Here is a 20,783-nt window from a genome sequence, read left to right as displayed (position 1 = left end):
CCTTTTATGTACTGTAGAGAATAAGGTGCCCAGCACAAAAGAGCCTTCTTTTTCATTACCACGACCTTGTGAGGGACCTTGTGTTTGATTTTTTTTTTTTAAATAAACAGTGGCAATTAGTTTCATAAACAAGTAGTCATCCAGTTAAAGTGACTGGAGAAAAAGGTTGGATAAGGAATAATGCACTACATTAAGGCTGAATGACATAAGGGTCATAAGGGACTTGATATGTCCTTGCAAGAATCAATATATATAAATTCACTAATACATTTTAGAAGTAAAAAAAGACTGGTTGAATTGTATGTTGTAGTTAATCGTAAGCTCTGGCCCTGTAAAGTTTATTGTAGCCTATGTCTCCTGCAAGGCAGTATCCATACAAATGTAACTTATTTGCTCACCTCTTCCCCTACCCAATAAACTATGACAAAATAACAACAACAACAACAACAACAACAACAACAACAACAACAACAAACTTGACCATAACCTGGGTTTTGTAGAGTAAGTCATTTTACATTAATTAAAACAATTATTCTAAAAAGAAAACACACTTAGAAAGGGGACATATGGTTAGTATTCTACAGTAGCTCTATGACTGTTTTTACCTGATTCATGCGTGTTCAATATGGAACACCGCCTTGTTTGTTGAGGGTTCTGTGACACCATGCTGCCCCTCTGTGGTTGCTAGCCGTCATAGCGCCCTACATCAGATAAATAACTTGATTCAAAATGACCTTTCACCGCTAACAGATGTATTTTAGAACACTTGGTTATACATTAAGTACAAAACAGACCTAATTAGAAAGGGACATGCCGTAAAAGGATATAGGCATGCTTACGCATGATTTAAGATTAGTCATTCTTGTAATCTAGTAAAAAATATTATAGTCTGGACTATTGTGTGCAAAGAAGATGATTTGAAGCATGACATGACTTAAATGGGTTTAAAGTAGTGGCAATATTAAAATGTCCAGGATATCTTTGACATACAATCGTTGACATAGATATCTTATAACACCCTACATTTGACATATATGTTACAGTGCTAATACAATAGTAATAACCATAATGTATAAGAAAATGTCATATTGAAACACTTTTGATTGTTATCACTTTAGATACTACAGTCCAATAGTCCTTTAAAGGCCTCTGTATCTGTAACGGTCTTGACAAAAATATGACATTTGTTAAGAAAAATATGATTTATATAGTTAGTTTATGACAGTCTATAGGCCTGCAGTGATTAGCAATTGCTAAAGGATATGTATGGGGTTATAATGTATTTCGAAAACAATCAATAAAGAAACCTGAACTAAATAATATGGATTATGGATGCACAATCTGATTCCAGATCGTCATGCCACTCCCGTAACGTCATCACACATCCTAACCTTTCTGAGAACATAGCAGGCCCGCCATTTCCCTGAATGCCTGTAGTGCTTTAAACCCAGCAGGAGTGGCGAAACGAAGACAGGAGACACAGAGGGATCCAGTGTGAGAGATCGGGATGAGAGATAGGCAGAGACGCGGGACGAATGAGTCAGCGAGAGGACCCTCCACCAAATCTACAACCGCAACTTTATTGATGAAATGAGTTTGATCAAAGGCTTTATTTGAATCAACATTGGACTAAATAACCAAGCTTTGGGATACGTTGTTTCAATTTTTGTTATATCATTTCCCTTCCGCCTGGTCGCCCGGTCTTCGTTTTGCTTCAGTTTCTCCTTTTCTTTATTTGATCATAGGTGGTGGACAAGGGGGTCGTCCACGGAGATTATTTATTTCCAATTCATTATTTTGAACTGCATAGGTGTATTGTGTATTTTCAAATTCTTTGTTCCATCAATAAACGAAGATGTCGGGGCAGAGCATTACGGACAGGATAACTGCAGCCCAGCACAGTGTAACTGGGTCCGCTGTGTCGAAAACAGTATGCAAGGCCACCACACATGAAATAATGGGTCCGAAAAAGAAACATTTGGATTGTAAGTATCGGAATTATGAAGGGCTTATGACATGTGTCATGCTCTCAATGAAACCAGTCAGAGCTGCATTTGTTTAGTTATGGCGACGGTGATACAGGCCTAAAGCCTGCATGGATACAATGTTATCGCTATAGCGCCTGTCAAAAATATATCAAGGTACAACATTGTACCAAAACTATGTACACAATGAGAATGACATTTCACAAAACACCGATTTCACTGGACGATAACAGTAATTGTCCGTTGTTTCAGGTTCGATTAATGTTATCATCATCAATTGCTGTCAAAGTAGCCGTTCTCTCTAGCCGTGTACAGTTTCATTCATTCTGAATAGCAATAACCCTTCTGAACAGCTAGGTTAGTTGTGATATAATTATCAGTCATATGAGGAAATATGCGAGTTCTTCTGGGCACAGTTTAGGAGGTTTATATTAAGGATATAACAGCTAATTTGAGCAGCTATTTTCAAAGTAGGCCCAGAGGAAGTTACTGGAAGAGAATATTGAGTCACATTCAGACAACTTACAGTGGTAGACTAGAGGTGGATGTCTGCCATTGTTTAAGGGCCACATTTCCAGCTTGTGACTAGGGAAGGCTACCGACTATTATTAACCTGGCTGAAGGAGAAAATGAGATACAAATGATCTGCCTGTCTGGTTTTAACCAGGGCTCTTGGTACACCTTTAAAACATTTGTAACTACATACATAGTAAGCTGTTTTAGGATGCCTCTCAATTGTGTTATGCAAAATTAAGTCAGAGATTGAGTGATAACCAATAATCGCTTTATGTCTTTGAATGTGTTTCTGTTCTTAACCCATACCAAAACATAATAACATTTGTCAGTACATATTGAAAGGTAGGTCTGTCCCTTTGACATATTGCTCAGTCAAAAATTTAATTTGCAAATAGAACACCAGTCTGTAGCTGTGTTTGGACTTGAGCTATGTAAATGACTTGTCTGGCTCTGTCGCCAAACTCCTGGTGTTTTGCCAGTGGAGTAGAGAGACAGTGCCTTGGTAGAGAGAGAGAAAGCTCTATTTCTAGCCCGAGCCAGGCCTATGGAGGAGTTTCCTCCCAACTCAGGGCATCCAGCAGACTGCTATATATACCCTAATGTCAGTGTCAGGCATTTAAGCTGTGTGTGACCATCCTCATACACACACCCCTGAGTCCTGGTCAGCAAGCAGTAGTGCACCTGTGGTTGCAAAAGTAACAGCAGTGGAGTGGAGGATATCCTTTCACACTTTCACTCGTTGTGATCATAGATCATGTTCTCCATGGTTGTGATGGCATTCTCAAGAATGAGGCATGTCTGCTGCAAGAGAGAAGGTCATGCATCAGTAGTTTTTAAATGGTTTCCATTCAAATGTCTATGTTACTAATATAGGTGGATGATGCTATGGTAGGCCTATAGTGTCTATGAGGTTGCTGATGCAAACCAGAGCCATATACAGTCTATACAGAGATTGGCAAACTATTATCCATCTGGGCACCAAGTATTCCAACAATAACATTCTAAATTACATTCTAATTTGAATACAATGGTCATGGAACTTGTTATGCCAACCTGGTGCCCATGAAAATGATCATGGCTCTGATGCAGACTCCAGGTGAAGCTATTAGGCCTACATGTGTTGCTGCTTTGCCTACAGTAAATCCCATCTGCATACATTCACATTCAGAACAGTATATACAAGTTGTATAAGCCTAGGCTGAAAGTGTACCATTAAGTACATCCTTTGGCCTATGCTTCAGTTGTGAATTGATTCAGTCAGCCTGTTGTTGCACACCTGTTTAGCTTAGTAGTCCAACTCTCCTGAGGTGGAGACATGTAGGAGCCATGATCTAACGGGATGAGTGAGAGTTGGCAGAGTGCAGGAGTCTGTTGGGCCCAAACACAGCCAGCTATCCAATGTGACTTAGACTCGAACAGAGAGGCCTATATACAGAGCTGTGAAAATAATGCTGACATCTCTCCTGGTCTGCACAGTAATATAGGAAGCTTTTGGGGGTTTTGGGATATCTGAAATTAAAGTGCTAAATTGGCTACTTAAGATGGAACTGTGCCACAAATGAGATAGCATACCGTACACACCGACTATCGGAGATCGCAACGCAATTACACATCAAATGTTTATTGCTACGCTTTTATGTAACCGTGTTGCACAGTAACAGAGTAGTTCCTTATTAGCTGGCGGTTTTACATAAACTAAGGTGAATTTCGAGCAGGCTGTCTATAATATAACTGCTGTCAGCCTCTCTAGTCTCCAATCTACAGTCTTCCCATGGTAATTCAGCCAGCCATGCTAACTGCTGCTGCCGCTCTGGAAGGTTATGCTGTCCTACTTAGAATCCCCTTCTTTGAAAACACGGAAATATAGGCCAGAAAGCCAGGCTTGGTTACACTGTCAATCTGTTCATCACTCTAAATGGTAGTTCCATTAGTGCCAATGCCCTATGCAGGTTGAGTTCCGTTATCCTGCTATAAAGCTCACGTTAACATGAAAGTGACTCTCCGGATGCATGAGGTAATTCACTAGTATTTGGAGACTGCAGTGAGATGATTACATGAATCTTAAAGGGTTAGTGATAGTCTCAAATTACAAAATGTGTTTCCTTACTTTGAAGTTTGTTCCTTACCTTGAAGTCTGTCCATAGACTGATTTCAGGGTGAGGAAGCAAACATGTGATTTTGTAATTTGGTTGAACTACCCTTTTACGTACTGACCCGGCATATGCCAATCCACATGCATTGAGGCTAGTACCAGAGACTCACAAGCCTTAGCCTATGGATGAACCAATCTAGAGTATAATTTTTTTTTTCTTTGGTTGAAAGAACAGATAACAGAACCAAAGGTGATTAAACTTTAGGTCTCCATTGAAGTGCAGTTGAACATGGTTTTAAGCAGAGGAGTGCTTTAGGTTTGAAAGTGTTTGAAAAACGTTGTTGCATTTAGGTTTGGGATTTGTTCATTTAGTTTTATTTAACTTTGGTTGTAGACCCTCTTGAGGATCTGCAGTGCAAAGAATAGAGGAGGCAGTAGTCTGTAGTGGCATAGTAATTAAGTGTCTTGAGTGTTAGTCAGGCAATTAGACAGACCTTGAATTAAAGCTAATTGAATGGAATTGCAGCTTAGGGCATAGTGCCTGTGTCCTTGTTTACGCTGATCTTTGAACATTGTCTTTCATAGAAAATGAACCGAGTCACCCAATTGTTCAACTCCTTTTAAGGAGAATTGTGCCCCAAGTTGTTTCATGCTCTATGTGCCATAAGTCACTTATTGACTTGATATGAGTTGAATTCTCCACCATGGGGCTCTTAGACAGTGATCTACCCCTAAATGTGGCCTGTCTCTTTCCCCTCAGATCTGATCCACTGCACAAATGAGATGAATGTGAACATTCCCCAGCTGGCTGACTCACTGTTCGAGAGGACCACCAACACGAGCTGGGTGGTGGTCTTCAAGTCGCTCATCACCACACACCACCTCATGGTCTACGGCAACGAGGTGAGCTACAGTGTACTGTCTGTGTAACAGGATCCCTGTCCACACAAGGCAGGATTCAAACCCATGTAACATGGCACCTCGACTCCAGAAGCTGGCGTACTCACCATTACTCTACCAAATCCATGGCTTTGGTTGCGCAAGGGTGACACCACTTCAGGTCTTGGGAAGGATACGTCACTGCATGGTGCTAACTTAGCCATCCACTCCAGTGCAGAGCCATAGATACGTTTGTCAAACAGTCCTTGGGAAAGGCGACGTCACTGCACGATGCTAACTTAGCCATCGGCTCAAGTGCAGAGCCATAGATAATCTGCCATCTTTGCACCAAACGTTCCACGATGACAACGCTCTAATTTGCTATTCTGACTAAGATAAATCAACATGAAACTTTAGGTGCCAACATGGCACCCATGACAATTTCTAAATCTAAATCTCAAACAGAGTTTGCCAAACTATGTATATCTATGGCTTTGGTTAAGTGCACCACCCATTGCATGGGCTTCTCAAACAATGCCGTAGCTCATACAAACCTGCATAGAGTGAAGAAAATGAATTGCTAAATTGATAACGTGATCTTTCTCTCTTTCCCTCTTACAGCGTTTCGTCCAGTACTTGGCTTCGAGGAACACATTATTCAACCTCAGTAATTTTTTGGACAAAAGTGGGTTACAAGGTAAATTAGGAGATATTGGCTTTCAACTGTTTTTTCAAACTTAACATACTAGTTAATACTTACAATTGGAAATTATTTATTGAACAAAAACTGCATGCTTTTCATAAAGGATTTCACTTTAATTGTGAGATACAGGCTACAAGTGATTTGTCAATAATTCTCATATGATTGTTTTTATTTTCAGGCTACGATATGTCCACATTTATCCGGAGGTACAGTCGATATCTGAATGAAAAGGCTGTGTCCTACAGACAGGTCGCTTTTGACTTCACTAAAGTAAAGCGGGGGTAAGGAGTTCAAGAATATCACTCAATTGTGTAGATTTTTATTTTTATTTTTATTTATTTTTTATTTTTATTTTTAAATCTCACTAATACTCTACTTACCCATATGCTGTGTCTGTGCAGTTCAAAGCTAAAAATTATACAAAATAAACACATTTCGCATTGGTAAAAAATAAAGAAACTTGAAATATTTACAACATCTCAAATATTTAGTTTAAAGGTTAACAAGATTCAAAGCTTATTAGATCCCATTGCAAATAAAATTAAGTAATCACAGTCACATTACTTCAAATGTGTTAACATGCAGCACAGAGTGACAGGCTGCTCCCAATGATCCCCTGTCTCCAGGGATGTAGTGGTAGAAAAAACAGTTGGTAAACGCTGGACACCAGAGAAAATCACCAATTCAAACTCTACCTTTAAAATGTGCACATTTTCATAAAAGGTGGGTTAACGCTATTTACCCTTAAAAAAAGGTGCCTAAACTGCATTTTCATGCATTTGCCCCTTCTCTACACCCTTGGTCAACATGGGAGGGACAGGCGACTCCCACTGATCTCCTGTCTCTCTGTAATCTGTCCTGCACTGTTAAAAAACAATTGTTATGCAACTAAGCTGCTATGGAGAAAACACCTGAAAAGGTATTCAAATGTTTTTCCAGATATACTTTACAATGTTTTATGCTGCATTCCAAGTATTTAGGGCATTCATCTAATGTATGATAAGATACACAATTTACTTGTAGTACATAAAACATTGTAAAGCCATTCAAATCATTATAACACCTTTTCAGGTGTTCTTCAACCCCCCAAAAAGGTGAAATTTAGTCGCAAAAATCTATCCATATATGGTATTTTAGTAACGGTGTGTGTGTGCTGTGCCCAGTTCTAACACCACATGCCCTGTTATCTCCACAGGGTGGATGGCGTGATGAGGATGATGAATACAGAGAAGCTGCTGAAGACCATCCCCATCATACAAAACCAGATGGACGCCCTCCTCGATTTCAATGTGAGTTTGAGGTCAACCTACCCAGAGCTGCTGCTGCTGCTCTTGCAATATAAGCAGGGCTGTGTGAAGCTTGCAGACCGGACGCAGACGGTGTAGCACTTAAACCACCATGAGTACCGTGTTTGTCTCTCTGCACGGCAGTGCAACATGATAGCTGCGTGACACGCGAGCATGAGAATCGTTTTTCTATTGCCGTCTTTATCTGTTTCGGAATTCGCCCTGTATTTAATTAAATTGCAGATAGAGCCATGATTCTGGTCTCCTCATTGCACCTGGTCTCTTACGGCTGCTCGTCAGCAATGCCAACGCTATTATAAGATAAAAGCTGAGCTTGTTTCTTGTGTGTAGTTTAATGATAGATGATGTCTCTCTCTCTCCTTCAGGTCAATGCCAATGAGCTCACCAACGGGGTCATCAATGCCGCCTTCATGCTCCTCTTCAAAGATTCCATTAGGCTTTTCGCTGCATATAACGAAGGCATCATTAACCTCCTTGGTAAAACGCGATGCCATCTGTGCATTCACTTCTCTAATTGCACCTCTGTACTGTACTACTCTCTACTACATGTTGGCTGTACTAAAATATATGTTATTCAGTATGTGTACTTTGCCATAGGCCCCCATGATTCAATCAATTGCAGATAATGGCAAACCACACTCTGGGTTCACTCAGAATATGTACGCTGTAACGAAGGTATTAAGGCTGACACACCTCACAGGCTGTCATTTTGTATTGATGCAAAACCTGTCAGCATAAACACTCTGAGAGAAACCTTGAGAAAATCCCTGAGAAACCTGCTTTACATTTATCTACAATTGATTAAATTGGGACCATAGTCTCTCAGGGCTTATGCTGTAGTATTGGTGCTAGATATGTTTTAGTTTGCAGTGAATTATACTAACAGTGACTTCCATAAAGTTGGTCCACAGGCTATACCCATAGAAATTCCTAGCTAATGCCATCTGTTTTCAACCACAGAGAAGTACTTTGACATGAAGAAAATCCAATGTAAAGAGGGCCTAGATATCTACAAAAAGTTCCTCACCCGAATGACACGGATCTCAGAATTCCTCAAAGTGGCAGAGGTGAATTCTCTATCTACCTGTTTTGAGTCTCAATGCACAGAATATTATCTCATAAATGGAACATCGTCAGTTTTGTGTTTCAAGCTTTAAGTTGTATACAATTTGATGTATTCATCAAGGGAGGCACCACTGTAACTTTATACCACTTAATTTTCCATTTGACAGCAGGTGGGAATTGATCGAGGGGACATTCCAGACCTATCCCAGGTAAGGGTTTAGTCTACACTCCAACTACAAGAATGCGTCGTACAGTGAAGCTAGTACATCGGTTACACACACTTCTGTATGCACACCTTACTCTACCTGTTTGTCTCTACTAAAAGGACGGTTGGATTCCCACTCTTCTCTCGTTTTCTCTCGTTCTCTCTCTTTCTTGCTCTCTCTCTCTCGCTATCTCTTACTCACTGTCTCATTCTCTCCCTCTCTCTCATTCTCACTGTCACCTTCTCTCGCTCCTCCTCTCATTCTGTCTCTCTCTCCATGTCTCTCTCTATATCACAGTATTAACTCCTCCGACTTAATCAGCTCTGTCACCTTATCCTACAATATTTACTCCACCCTGCACAAACGTTCCCCGAGATAAGGCACTGCTGAGTGCATGAAGTCCTCCAGCGCATGTTGCCAACTGAGGCATATTTCTCACTTCTTCTTCTTCTACTTCTTCTGTCTTGATTTAGCTCTATCTACAGTAAATAAAGGTGTTAAGGTTGAATCCAAACAGTGTGTCTTACAGTAGATCTGTTTACAGCACAGAGAATATTTACGGCTTCCATTTCATCACGGTGTCTTTTGCTTGACACAGGTCACACATACTGTACTTTCAGGATAAATCAATCAAGCATTGTAGTCCCCCCTTGGAAGTAGGTTTGTACGATATCTTCCCTGAGATATTTCAAGGGGCACTTGTTTTAACATGAGTGTTTTACCCCTCAAATACATTATAGGTTTGTGGTTAGGATATATATTTATCTCTCTGACCATCACCACCTTTATATTCTGTATTTCCCCTTATCTTTCTGCCTTTAGTTCACAGTTTGTGTAAGTATTCTCATCTCACTCTTCTTCTGTGTCTGTGACTTCGCTTTGGTGTTGTCTTTGCATGCCTCCACTCTGTCTGTGTCTCTGAAAACATATTCTGTAGAAAGTACTGTACATAGCCCATCCAACATGGCTGCCCGATTGTGCTCAGACATGGTCACTTCAACACCATACAGGATGTTGAAAGTGCCGTGGTGTGGTGGTGTCATTCGCAACAGAATTTAATGTCACTCATCCAAAATGGCTTTCGGCTGGAAAGCAAAACAACCATTGATCAGTGGTGGGCAACCCACGGCCCGCAGGCTGCCTCTCTTATTTAAGTTGTACAAGTTTCTCTCCTGTTAAAAAAAAAAAAGAAGTAATTTTTCCTTCTTCTAGCATTGTGACTGCCAATGGCCCCTGGTTCGAGCATTGATTGCTTTTTCTTATGATGACTGATGGATAGATGATTCACTTACTTAAACAAATGTATTTGTTGTAAGTCGCTTTGGATAAAGGTGTCTGCTAAATGCCATAAATTTAAAATGTAAATGTAAGTTGACCACTTTACGCTGAAATAAGAGTTGGCCGGAAACAAGTAGACAAATGGCACGGTACAGTATGGTAGTGTATTGTGGAGTATGTAGAGTAGAAATCCAGGCTGCCCACCACTGCCATAGATGGTAATGTCCATACACTCTCATCATATTGCTGCGTCCCAATTCTCCGCCCTTTCCTGAAGTGTGCACTTCCTCAGGTTGATTTAAAAGCATGGTAGGATTGGTGTAAAAGATATGGCACTTTTTTAAATCCATGTGCAGGAGTGCACAAGTGCACCCTTCAGAAAAAACGGTAGAGAATTGAGACGAGGCATACGTTTTCAAACCCTATGCTAACTCTGGCTCTCTCTCACAACAGGCTCCCAGTAGCCTCCTGGAAGCTCTGGAGCAGCACTTGGCCTCTTTAGAAGGGAAGAAGGTCAAAGACTCCACCGCTGCCAGCAGGTTGGTTCACACCGTTGACAAATATATAGTCTGTATAATATAAGGTTCTCTGTGTCAATGTATGATATAATGTGTGTCAAATTCTGGTTGGTTTCGTGTTCTCGTAGTACTGCTAGCATCTAAAAGAGGCAATCGTTGTCTGTCAGGTTGCGTCACTCTTGCATGACGCTAGTCCTTTGACTGACGTAGTCGCACTATTTGATGTAAGACAACGGTGCTGCAATATTTTATTTATGTATTGCATTTATATAATTTAGTTAACATGGACAATCCACAAAAATAATTTCAGACACTACTATATTGTAAAAGTGCTAAAGTTAGCGCGGCAGCTTGTTTTGGTCCAACGAAACAGCTAAGCAGCTAGGTAGTAGCTACTTTTCTGTCTTACAGTGTGCTCTCCTGCATGTCTTTTCAGGGCCAGTACTTTATCTAACGCAGTCTCGTCGCTGGCGAGCACAGGGATGTCATTCACTAAAGTGGACGAGAGGGAAAAGCAGGCCGCTCTGGAGGAGGAACAGGCACGTCTCAAAGCACTGAAGGTAATGCAGTCATCGTATGAGGATCAGATGCAAGTGGAATGGACAGAACAGACTTGTTTGATGATCGCATGAGCGATCCAAATCAAATATATTTAAAAAACTAGGCAAGCATTGTTTGAACAAATAATTTAGGGCACAGACATTCCAATCGTCACATTCAATCACTGTATATAATGCTCTATCTCTGTGGGATTCCTGTAGAATGTCTGTATTTGAATTGGACTGTTTCCACCCAGGAACAGAGGCTGAAGGAGCTCTCCAAGAGGCCCTCCTTCGCTACCACAGACACATCGCCTGTCTCCACCACCGGGGGGCCCATCAGCACAGCCCCGGCCATTGACCTCTTCTCCACACCCAGCTGCTCCAATGGGTAGGCTTTTACTTCTGACCCATTAACCAGTGTTATGTGTTGGTTTCAGACCTGGGTCGAAAAGTATTTACAATAAAATACTTTCAAAGGCTTTGCTTTTGCGTTTGCTTGTGCCTGCCTGGAGTGCCAAATGGGCTAGGTCTCCACTTTTGGGATTATTGCTCTGGTTCCATTGTGCCAGGCAAACTCAGCCTAGAAAATGATTTGAACCTATGCCTGGTCCAGTGATTAGAGGTAACTTCTACCTTGAGTAGAAGTCCCAGTTTTTGTTCAGGTGTGTGTGTGTGTGTGACAGCTGCCTTCTCTCTCCCCAGCGCTCTGAAGATGGAGAGTGATCTGTTTGACATGCAGCAGACCTTCCAGTCCTCAATGCAGGGTAGTTCTACAGGGCTTCCCGTAGCCACAGCATGGGCAGGTAGGAGACACACAGCCCTCACCCCCCAGTCACACCAGAATCAGTCTCAGCCGGAATCAGCCAGAAATTGGCAAATTGCAACTTGGCAACATCCGGAGACATGAGTGATCTGACAGTTGGGCAGCGTGACCAGAATAGGAACCGGCTCTGTTTCATGCACATTTTTTCACAGCCACTTTGGCGTATGTACCAATCGGGGAAGAGAGGCTCTGCGAAGTGTCAAAATACAATTGCGAGCCGTGTGAATTTACAGTCAGGGCCTCTCTAGACGTTTATCCTTTAGCCTTGTCTTCTAGTTCTACAATGATCTGTAGCTAAAGAGAAGCTACAGGATATCGCAACGATGTCTGTGTTTTTTAAACCTCTCGTTTTGGGTCCGGATGGTCAGGTATAGTTCTTACAGATATAAGCTATGAATTGAAGCTTTACCTCATTCAGCCACGGAATCACTAGTTTATCAGCACCAACTTTTGAAGCAGCAGTGCTGTTACTGTAACTTTCATTTTGTATAGAGTGCCAGTGGCATTAGGCTGCGTCGCATTCACACGCATACACACGCATACACACCACACTGCGGGCATGCGACAGGGACCCATTTCTGCTCAGTAGCGCTAAGAACTGTAGGCTGAAATTATACATATTATCCTGTAGCATCACTTAAACTGTACTGCTGCATGCTCTCCCTCTCTTTGTGTTCTGTCTGACTGTGACGTCGTCCACTTCTCTTCTCTTCTCTTCTCTTCTCTTCTCTTCTCTTCTCTTCTCTTCTCTGTTCTTCTCTCTCTCTCTCTCTCTCTCTCTCTCTCTCTCTCTCTCTCTGTCTCTCTCTCTCTCTCTCTCCTCTGCCTGCCTGCCTGTAGATCCTTTCACCACTGCTGAAGCTGGAGATGACTCCATGCCCAACCTTAACCCTTTCCTCTCCAAACTTGTTGTCGATGATGCCGCTCACTTGCCTATCGTGTCCTCCGACGGTGTTAGCTTTTCCTCTAGGACGTCTGGTCATGAAATGTTTGGTGGTAAAGACACTTTTTTTGTACCTCCTGAAATGTCCTGTCTCTGTCCCTCTCTCATGTGTCCTCTCTCTGTGAGACAGTTTGTAGGTAGTCTCCTATAAGCATGCCTAGCCTAGCTGCACGTTCAGTACATAGTTTGAATCTTAAATTCCTTTTTTAAGATGGACAAGTAAACCTGTCCAAAAGATCTTCTATGGTTAAAACTATAATTTTGATCACATGGATGCTCAGTCATTCCCATTAATTTGAGAGTGGTAACATTTCTCCAGCCCCCATCCCTAAGCTGTTTACCTAAAATAATTGTTGGGGTGACCGCTTTGTTGTTGTTTGAAATTCACCAGATTGCCCTATTAAAGCACAGGACAGACTGTGAACTGACCACTGTCCAACATGACCATGGAGTCAGTTTTCTCCCATGCCAGTTCAGTGATATACTGTATGGTTGAATTTTTTGGGGCTTTTGGGGTTTAGGTTACCCAAATGTGTATCTAGTCAGCCCGTGCCATACAACATATTGGCTGAATCAACCACTGCCTTATAGCTGTTTTCACAACATTGTATAATAAATGTATTCAAATATGGATAACGATACAACATATTTACAATAGGATGTTTCTTTTTTAATCGTGTAACATATTCTTTAAGCCATGAGTTGAAACCTGTTTTCCCTTTACCAATGTATTATTTTTGATTCTCTAGATCATTACAATCCCTTTATTGACACAAACTCGTCCGTTTCAACCAATTACAAACGCACAGTGCGGATAGAACACTCCGTCTCAGGTATTACGATGGCTCACCATCCAAGCCTATGTTTCCTGAGTCCCGGCAAACATAGGCCCCCGAACCCATTTATTACCAATGGCCCCTCACCCCTTGTTAGAGTAGAAATGCTGATATTTTGCATCTCACTCCCTGTCACTAGGGTCCTCTTTACCACCTTACCACCGTTTTGTGTACCATAGTCTGCAGTTCCCGTTTTGATTTATTTAGAATTGATTTTACTGTTTACCTGTTAGTTACCCAAACTAAACCTTTAAAAGTGTTAATAGTCTCCTCTCTTTCTGTGTTGTTACTTTTCCTTGCCTGCCTGTCTTGCCTTGCCATGAAATGTTTTCTTTTGCTCTTTCTTCTCTTTCTCCTCCTTCTTCTTCTTCTTCTTCTTCTTCTTCTTCTACTTCTTCTTCTACTTCTTCTTCTACTTCTTCTTCTTCTTCTTCTTCTTCTACTTCTTCTTCTTCTTCTTCTTCTTCTTCTTCTTTTTCTTCTTTTTCTTCTTCTTCTTCTTCCTGCTCCTTTGGCGCATCAGACTCCTTCTGTGGTCCAGTGCCCACCATGGCCCAGCACCTCCCACACCAGGCCCCCTTCCCCACTGAGCCCTCTACTGTAGCAGGTCTATTCAGAGGTAGGGGACCAGAGTACCTGTAACTTCACTGTAGCAGTTAGGAGTACCTGTAATTAGACTTAACTAGTAACTAGTCTACTTAGTAGGGCTATCCCTGACGAAAATAATTATTGACTGACAGTTGTAAGTTTTTTCGACTAAACGATTAAGTCTAAATGTTTTAACTTGTATTTTTCCATATACACACCCTATTGATAAATGTAACTACAGATTGCGCTTGTCTCATTCTTTAAATCTTTGTGATGAAGTAATTACAAAGAATGCCACAAGAGGGAGGCAGAGATACAAAAAATTGGAAATACTTTAGGTTCAAACGGCCGACGCCATGACGTTTAGAAGCTGAGCTCGCTGACTCTGAGCATCAATTTATCTCTAAAATATGAAAGGGTTTAGATATTGCAAGTATTGTAGGCCTTACAATCAAGCTGCGCTTTCGCCTGTGTCGAGCGAGACAGGTACTTCTCAACTTCTCGACTATTAAGCTTTTTGAAACTCCAAAAAGTTAAACAACCAACTCTACACCCATTTAGCGACTGCTCAAAACTCTCACTCGACTCAGAGCAAAACAACCAAATAATTGACTAGTCGACTAAACAGGGTCAGCCCTATTACTCAGAGGTGTAGGGTGCCAGACCTGTAGCCTCATTGTAGCGTGTCCAAACCCATAGCTGGATTGTAGTAGATTTTTCAGAGGTAGAGAACTGTACCTGTGGTTCTACTAGCAGGTCTATTCAAAGGAGAGTACCAGAGTTCTTAGCTGTTGCAGGTTTATTCAGATGTAGAGTCCATTTAACATGAGACCACCCTTCTCTACTGCTGTTCTCCCTCTTAATTGTCTAGCAGCACCTGCCTTGTTTTAAAAATACTCTTCTCTCTTGTTCAGGATACTCAACGCCTCAGGGCCCTCCCCAACAGTCTGCAGGAGGACTCCAAGTGGACTTTGAGTCAGTCTTTGGATCCAAAGCTACTGGTGCCAACAGCTTAGATGCTGATGGTAAGGGCAGTACTTTAAAAGAAGTTGAATATGTGATGCATTCATTGGGTTCTAATTGTTTAATATTTGTCGAATTGACTTTAATAATGTCAGAGGGGAAATTGAAGTGTCACAGAAGCATGCATGAAACACAAACCTATACTCTCCTCTCTTCTTTTAGACATTTCAGGGGGCATCCTCAAACCCACTCTGGCCGGCTCTAACCTTGGCCTCTGCACCATTCAGAACCCAGAAAAACTGGTGTCAGATGACCTTGACTCCTCCCTGGCCAACCTTGTGGGCAGTAAGTGTCACACTTATGCACGTTTGGGACTATTCCATTGGTAGCAACATCCATTGTGCCAGGCAAACTGAATTAATTATTTCAAAAAGTACTTGAATCCAGGTCTGATTCTCTTCAATCCTATTCAAGAGTGAACTACTTCAGCCTCACACCTTAAAGGCAAGACTGGGGGAAGAGGAAGATCCACCCTTGCCAGTATAGATAGTTGTGCCCATATTGAAGCTCAATTTGTTCACTCACATAGTTAAATATAACTTTTTCGCATAATTCCCGTGTCTCACTGTCTCTGCATGAGCATCTCACATTTGTACTGTGACTTTCTTACAGATCTGGGGATGGGGGTTGGAAATGGCACAGCAAAAAAGTAAGTGAGCATTGTTTATGCTGCACTCTGCCTGCAGTGACACATACTGTACTGTAGAGTATATCCACCAGCACTTGAAAGCTGGCGCTAATATTAGATGTCTTAATCTACAGTGACATCCACTGGAGCCAGCCTGGGGAGAAGAAGCTGACTGGCGGAACCAACTGGCAGCCCAAGGCAGCCCCAACCACGACCTGGAACCCTGTCTCCATGGTAATACACAGAGGCTTTTTTATTGTGGTTATGTAATTTGTGTGTGATAGTGTATTGTGTTTGTTTAAAACGTTTTTAAATCTGTCGCTTCTAGGTAAATAAATCCTAGAACTGGGTATTTCAAAACTGAAAAATTTGATTCTGATCATTCAGATATGGATTTGGATTTGGTAATCCAATCTGACCTTTAATCAAGACTGAATGTTGTTTTTGCGTATTTGAACAGTACTCAAAGGTACTGATTAGGTAGTTGTGATGCCGAAAATCTGGATAATTTGGTGATTACGCATTCCTGAAAATGATGAAGTGTTGTTGCCATTGGTCAGGTTGATTTTCTTTCGGAGAAACGTTGTCATTGGTCTGTTTGTGTCTCCACAGGCCCCCTCGGTCATGGCTTTCCCGGCCACGACACCCACAGGCATGATGGGATATGGCATGGTAAGTGCAGTATACTGTATATGACAGCTGGATATCTGTGTACATTAGCCCTGAAGGGCTTGTTATACAGTACTTACAGTTATACGTGAGAGTCTTCGGTGAGTCTTCGGTGCTGCGTGGAATACGTCTCTGTCACTCTTAGAATAAAAGGCCTTATTGGCTTGTCCTTGTAGAACCCTTTTCCACAGAGAGGGTTCTTTATGGCACCAAAAAGGGTTATTCAAAGGGTTCTCTACGGGAACCTTTTTTGGTTGTAGGTACAGCAGCACCTTGTTTGTTTGTAACAGTGTGATTGATTTTTGCAGCCTCCACAACTCGGCTCTATGGGGATGATGAACCCGCCCACAATGATGTACACACAGCCCGTCATGAGGCCGCCCAACCCTTTTGGCTCTGTGTCCAGCGCTCAGGTGTGTGCTGCAAACAGACTATTGTATATCTGTGTGTCCAGTGCACGTGAGTGTGAACTGTGAATGTCCATTGGTCCAATGTACATCGTTCAGGTGTGGTCAGTGCTGTGTGGTGAATAGTTAGCTATTTGTAGCCCTGTTGTTAATGTGAGTGTGTACTGTACCCCTGTGATGACGACATTTCTCCTGGAGGAGATGGACAAATATGTCTGTCATCACCTCCTTCTCAAGAGTCCCTGGTTTTTACCCCTCTTGGTGTAACCTCTCTTTCACCGTCCACTCCTCTCTTTTCATCCTATCTGAACTCACCTTCCCCCTCTCTTTTCTGCCTCTCTCTGACCTCTCCTCTCCTCCTCCTCCTCCTCCTCCTCCCCTCCTGTTTCTCCCCTCTCCCTGAAATAGCCCTCTGCAGCCTCTAGTCCCTCCAGCCAGAGTCCTCTCCGAGTCCCCGGACAAGACCCATTTGCACAGCTCTCTCTCAAGGATTTCTTGTAGAGCGTCTCTTTAGGTACAGCATGCTCTGTGCTTGCCGATGCACATGCATGCGCCGCATGCTCAGCGCCTTATCTTCTCTTTTCTTCTCTTCCTTCATTTGCAAACCTTCTGCTGCTTCTTCTTCTTCTTCTTCTTCTTCTTCTTCTCTCCATCTGATCAAAGACTTCCGTTTAATTTCTTCTCTCGCTAGCCTATTCCTCTGCACTTTACCTTGGTTTGTTTATATCTCACTTGCTTTAATTAATTATTAGTTTAGGGTTCACTAAAAAAGCATTTCCTTTATGATTTACACAACCGTCAGATTAAGTATTTGCTGATATGCTGTTTTTTTTCATACTGTAATCACATACGTATGATAAACTGTGGTTATGTGCTATTTTCCTGAACATAGTAGTGGCCTCCCAGTAGGTGGCCAGTGCTGAAATGTATGTATTTTAGTCTTTTGTGACAGTTGTTTTTTCTCCGAGAACATAGGTAGCTGAAGTGTGCCGTCAGAATGTAGTTTGTTGAACTTACTTCTTATTCAAACCGAAAATCCCCATATATTTTTCCAATCGGTGGTGGGCTGATGAGAATTAAATACATATACATACACATATCTATATATGTATGTATGTATGTATGTATGTAATTGTAATATATAAGCAAGTTCACTAACTATATTTTGACGAAACCCCTATAGACATGCACATTTTCACTGTGTTTATTCAGTTGGCCATTTTTTCACCGTCTGCGGGTTGGCAGAACTCTGTCTAATCTCTCTGTTAATTTCCCCTCACAGATGCAGTTCATGTAATATGAAGGAAGTGTCTCTCAGAAGATGAAGCACTTAGCAGCAAAGCTTTGTCCTCGTTGCAGTCTAACTCTTCAGAAACGTTCCCCTCTCCCCCCCCCCCCCCCCCCCCCAAATACTGACATGTCAACAACACAATGGTGCAATGGCAGGAGGAAACCATGGAAACCATGTCCAAATGACGTTGGAAGAGAATTCACCCCATTATTCTGTAATTTTGTCCGAGACGTCAAGTGATGCTGCTGTCTAACCCCCCTATAATGGGATTCCTCATCCATTTTATAATCTGTAAAGATAGTTATGGGTGCTGAGAAAACTTTGATATTATGTATTTGGAAATACTGTGGTTGGATGTAACGGCTTGATGTTCAACAGGGAGGGGAGGGGAGGGGAAAGGGTGAGAGGAGAGGAGGGGAGAGGAGAGGAGACCTTCCCTCTCTTGATTCGATCATCAGTCATCCATTTCCTACAGTTATTTAACTGTCACTAAGTAGTGATGCTAATGACGTTTACACCTGTTTTAGTTTTTGTCTTTTTTACCGTGTTTCCAGTAGACATTCCTCGTGTGTTGTTTGTATTTATTTATGATTATTGGTTAAAGACTGGGCGTAAAAAATCTATAGTGAAATCTATAGTACATTGAACACCTGTGGGAGTGCTTCAGCATTAAACATGGATTTTGGATTGTATCATTGAAAGGTAGAGTAAAAAAAAAAAAAAAAAAAAAAGAGAGAAAGAAATAGATATTATATAAAATTACACCTATAAGCGGAATGATAGAGCACTAAATATTCTCCAAGTTTTGTGTTAAGAACAATTCTCAATAGATGCAAATCTCACAACCCCCTTGTACTTAAAGTGCTAGGGGGAATAGGGGTTTAGAGTATGAGTCAGTAATCTATATAGTCAATTCTGTGCCTAGGGTTTTTTGCAATGGAATTTTTTTTTTTGTCTAGTTGAAAAACACGTCATCCACTATTCTGAAGCATCACACTGAGGTGGGATCCATTTTGCTTTAAGCTTGGCATGCCAATCGACTCACTGACCGTTTTAATGGCTGCCTTTACTCTGAATGTGAAAGAGTTGCCTTCATGTTGCACACGTCTTTCCACACTACCTACCTGCACCTCCTTAGCTCTTAACTCTACTGGGAGCAGGATGAGAGGAGTGTGTGTCTGGTTGTCTGGTGTTGCTGATAGAGAAGGGGTCACAGTTTTGATGTATATTAGTTGTATAAAGATCCAGAGGAACAGGGTTGAGAGAGGGGCACTGTTGATCGGTGCTCTGTGTATATAAAACTGACTGTTCATCCAGAGAGAAGTGAAAGATGTATGAAATATGAAAGCAATTCAATCTAATCTATCTGACTCTACCTAAGTTTTGATTCAGGATATTTTCTGCGTTTGGTCCTGCGCAGATTATATTTTTGTTTATGTAATTAGAACGTGTAGCAGACATTGACTGAGGTTTTTTTCTTTCTTTTTCAAATAAAGAGCAGCTTCCACAAAATGATGTTCCTGAATATTTTATTTGGATATTGCAGAATATTGCAGTAGGGCCTGATAGCTGGCTCTCTATAGCCAACAGAGAGCCAGTAGTCCACTGACTTCAAGTTTCTCTATGTTTTTCATATTCATTTGGAATTTTACCTCCCAGTAGGAAATGTCATCATTCTTTAAAAAAGGCATCTTTGACTGTCCATGTAAGAGAACCCTTAGTTTGAAGAACCCTTTGTTCCATGTAGAACCATTTTTGGTTCCATGTAGAACTTTTTTCACAGATAGGATTCTACATAGCACCAACAAGGGTTCTCCTACTATAGGGACAACCAAAGATAATGAAGTGGATGGTTCTTTCACCAATGCATAAATTCTACAAGACTGCTACCCTGTTTTCAACCAATGTACTATACACCTGTGTCATAGTGGTACATTGGAATAGTTGTACATCTGTAGACATCTGTAGAATAGTTGTACATCTGTATGTGGATTAATTTAATCAGAATATGCATGAACAACTGTCACAATTGTGCATCATAGGTTGAATGGCAACGCCAGAACCAGGGGCAATTTGAAAGGCTTTTTAGAAATAGTGTTCAGAAATGCAGCAGCAGTTCTGCACAATAGTATTTTCAAACACCTCACACTTCCGTGTCTCCTGTCCTCCCTCCAGGTATGCCACACACCCTCTTGACAAACAGATTACAGCCATATGTCCACTGACATCTTGTCTGTGGCTTGTAGGAGGGACAGTCAATGTCACAAATATCTGAGTCTGACAGGTAATTCCACATGTCACATAATGGTACAAATAATACATTAATCCTGGCCAGTGCGCCACTTGTATAACGTTTACACAATGTTGCATTAGGTCTGCTTATTCAGCCGAAGTACTCGAGACTACAGACCTTTCTGTGCTACTGTCGACGTCGGCGGCTAATTCATGGGCTGCAGTGGCTGTAGCCCCATTTGTGACTAGATA

General features: G+C 41.6%; 1 protein-coding gene across 6 annotated transcripts; it reads left to right on the top strand.

The window, feature by feature from the left end:
• The first annotated feature begins 1,471 nt into the window (after positions 1-1,471).
• On the top strand, positions 1,472-19,095 carry picalmb (phosphatidylinositol binding clathrin assembly protein b). Of its 6 annotated transcripts, none has more exons than XM_083684851.1 (23): positions 1,472-1,985; positions 5,354-5,496; positions 6,094-6,169; positions 6,354-6,456; positions 7,371-7,464; positions 7,848-7,959; positions 8,443-8,549; positions 8,715-8,756; positions 10,485-10,570; positions 10,986-11,109; positions 11,352-11,479; positions 11,794-11,894; positions 12,755-12,910; positions 13,607-13,690; positions 14,217-14,312; positions 15,196-15,306; positions 15,467-15,589; positions 15,917-15,953; positions 16,067-16,166; positions 16,545-16,604; positions 16,910-17,014; positions 17,417-17,522; positions 18,291-19,095. In XM_083684851.1, the coding sequence occupies exons 1-22, from the start codon at positions 1,856-1,858 to the stop codon at positions 17,507-17,509; spliced, it is 2,211 nt and encodes a 736-aa protein (XP_083540977.1). In that variant the 5' UTR covers positions 1,472-1,855; the 3' UTR covers positions 17,510-17,522; positions 18,291-19,095. The 6 variants fall into 6 exon arrangements, with proteins under 6 accessions (XP_083540977.1, XP_083540976.1, XP_083540979.1 ...); XM_083684850.1 differs by having other exon boundaries at positions 11,346-11,479; XM_083684853.1 differs by lacking the exon at positions 13,607-13,690 and having other exon boundaries at positions 11,346-11,479.
• The last annotated feature ends 1,688 nt before the right edge of the window (positions 19,096-20,783 follow it).

This window comes from Argentina silus, assembly GCF_951799395.1.
Source record: "Argentina silus genome assembly, chromosome: 14".
NCBI lineage: Eukaryota > Metazoa > Chordata > Actinopteri > Argentiniformes > Argentinidae > Argentina > Argentina silus.
Note: the sequence above shows the minus strand (reverse complement) of the source record. Positions and strands in the feature narration are given on the sequence as shown.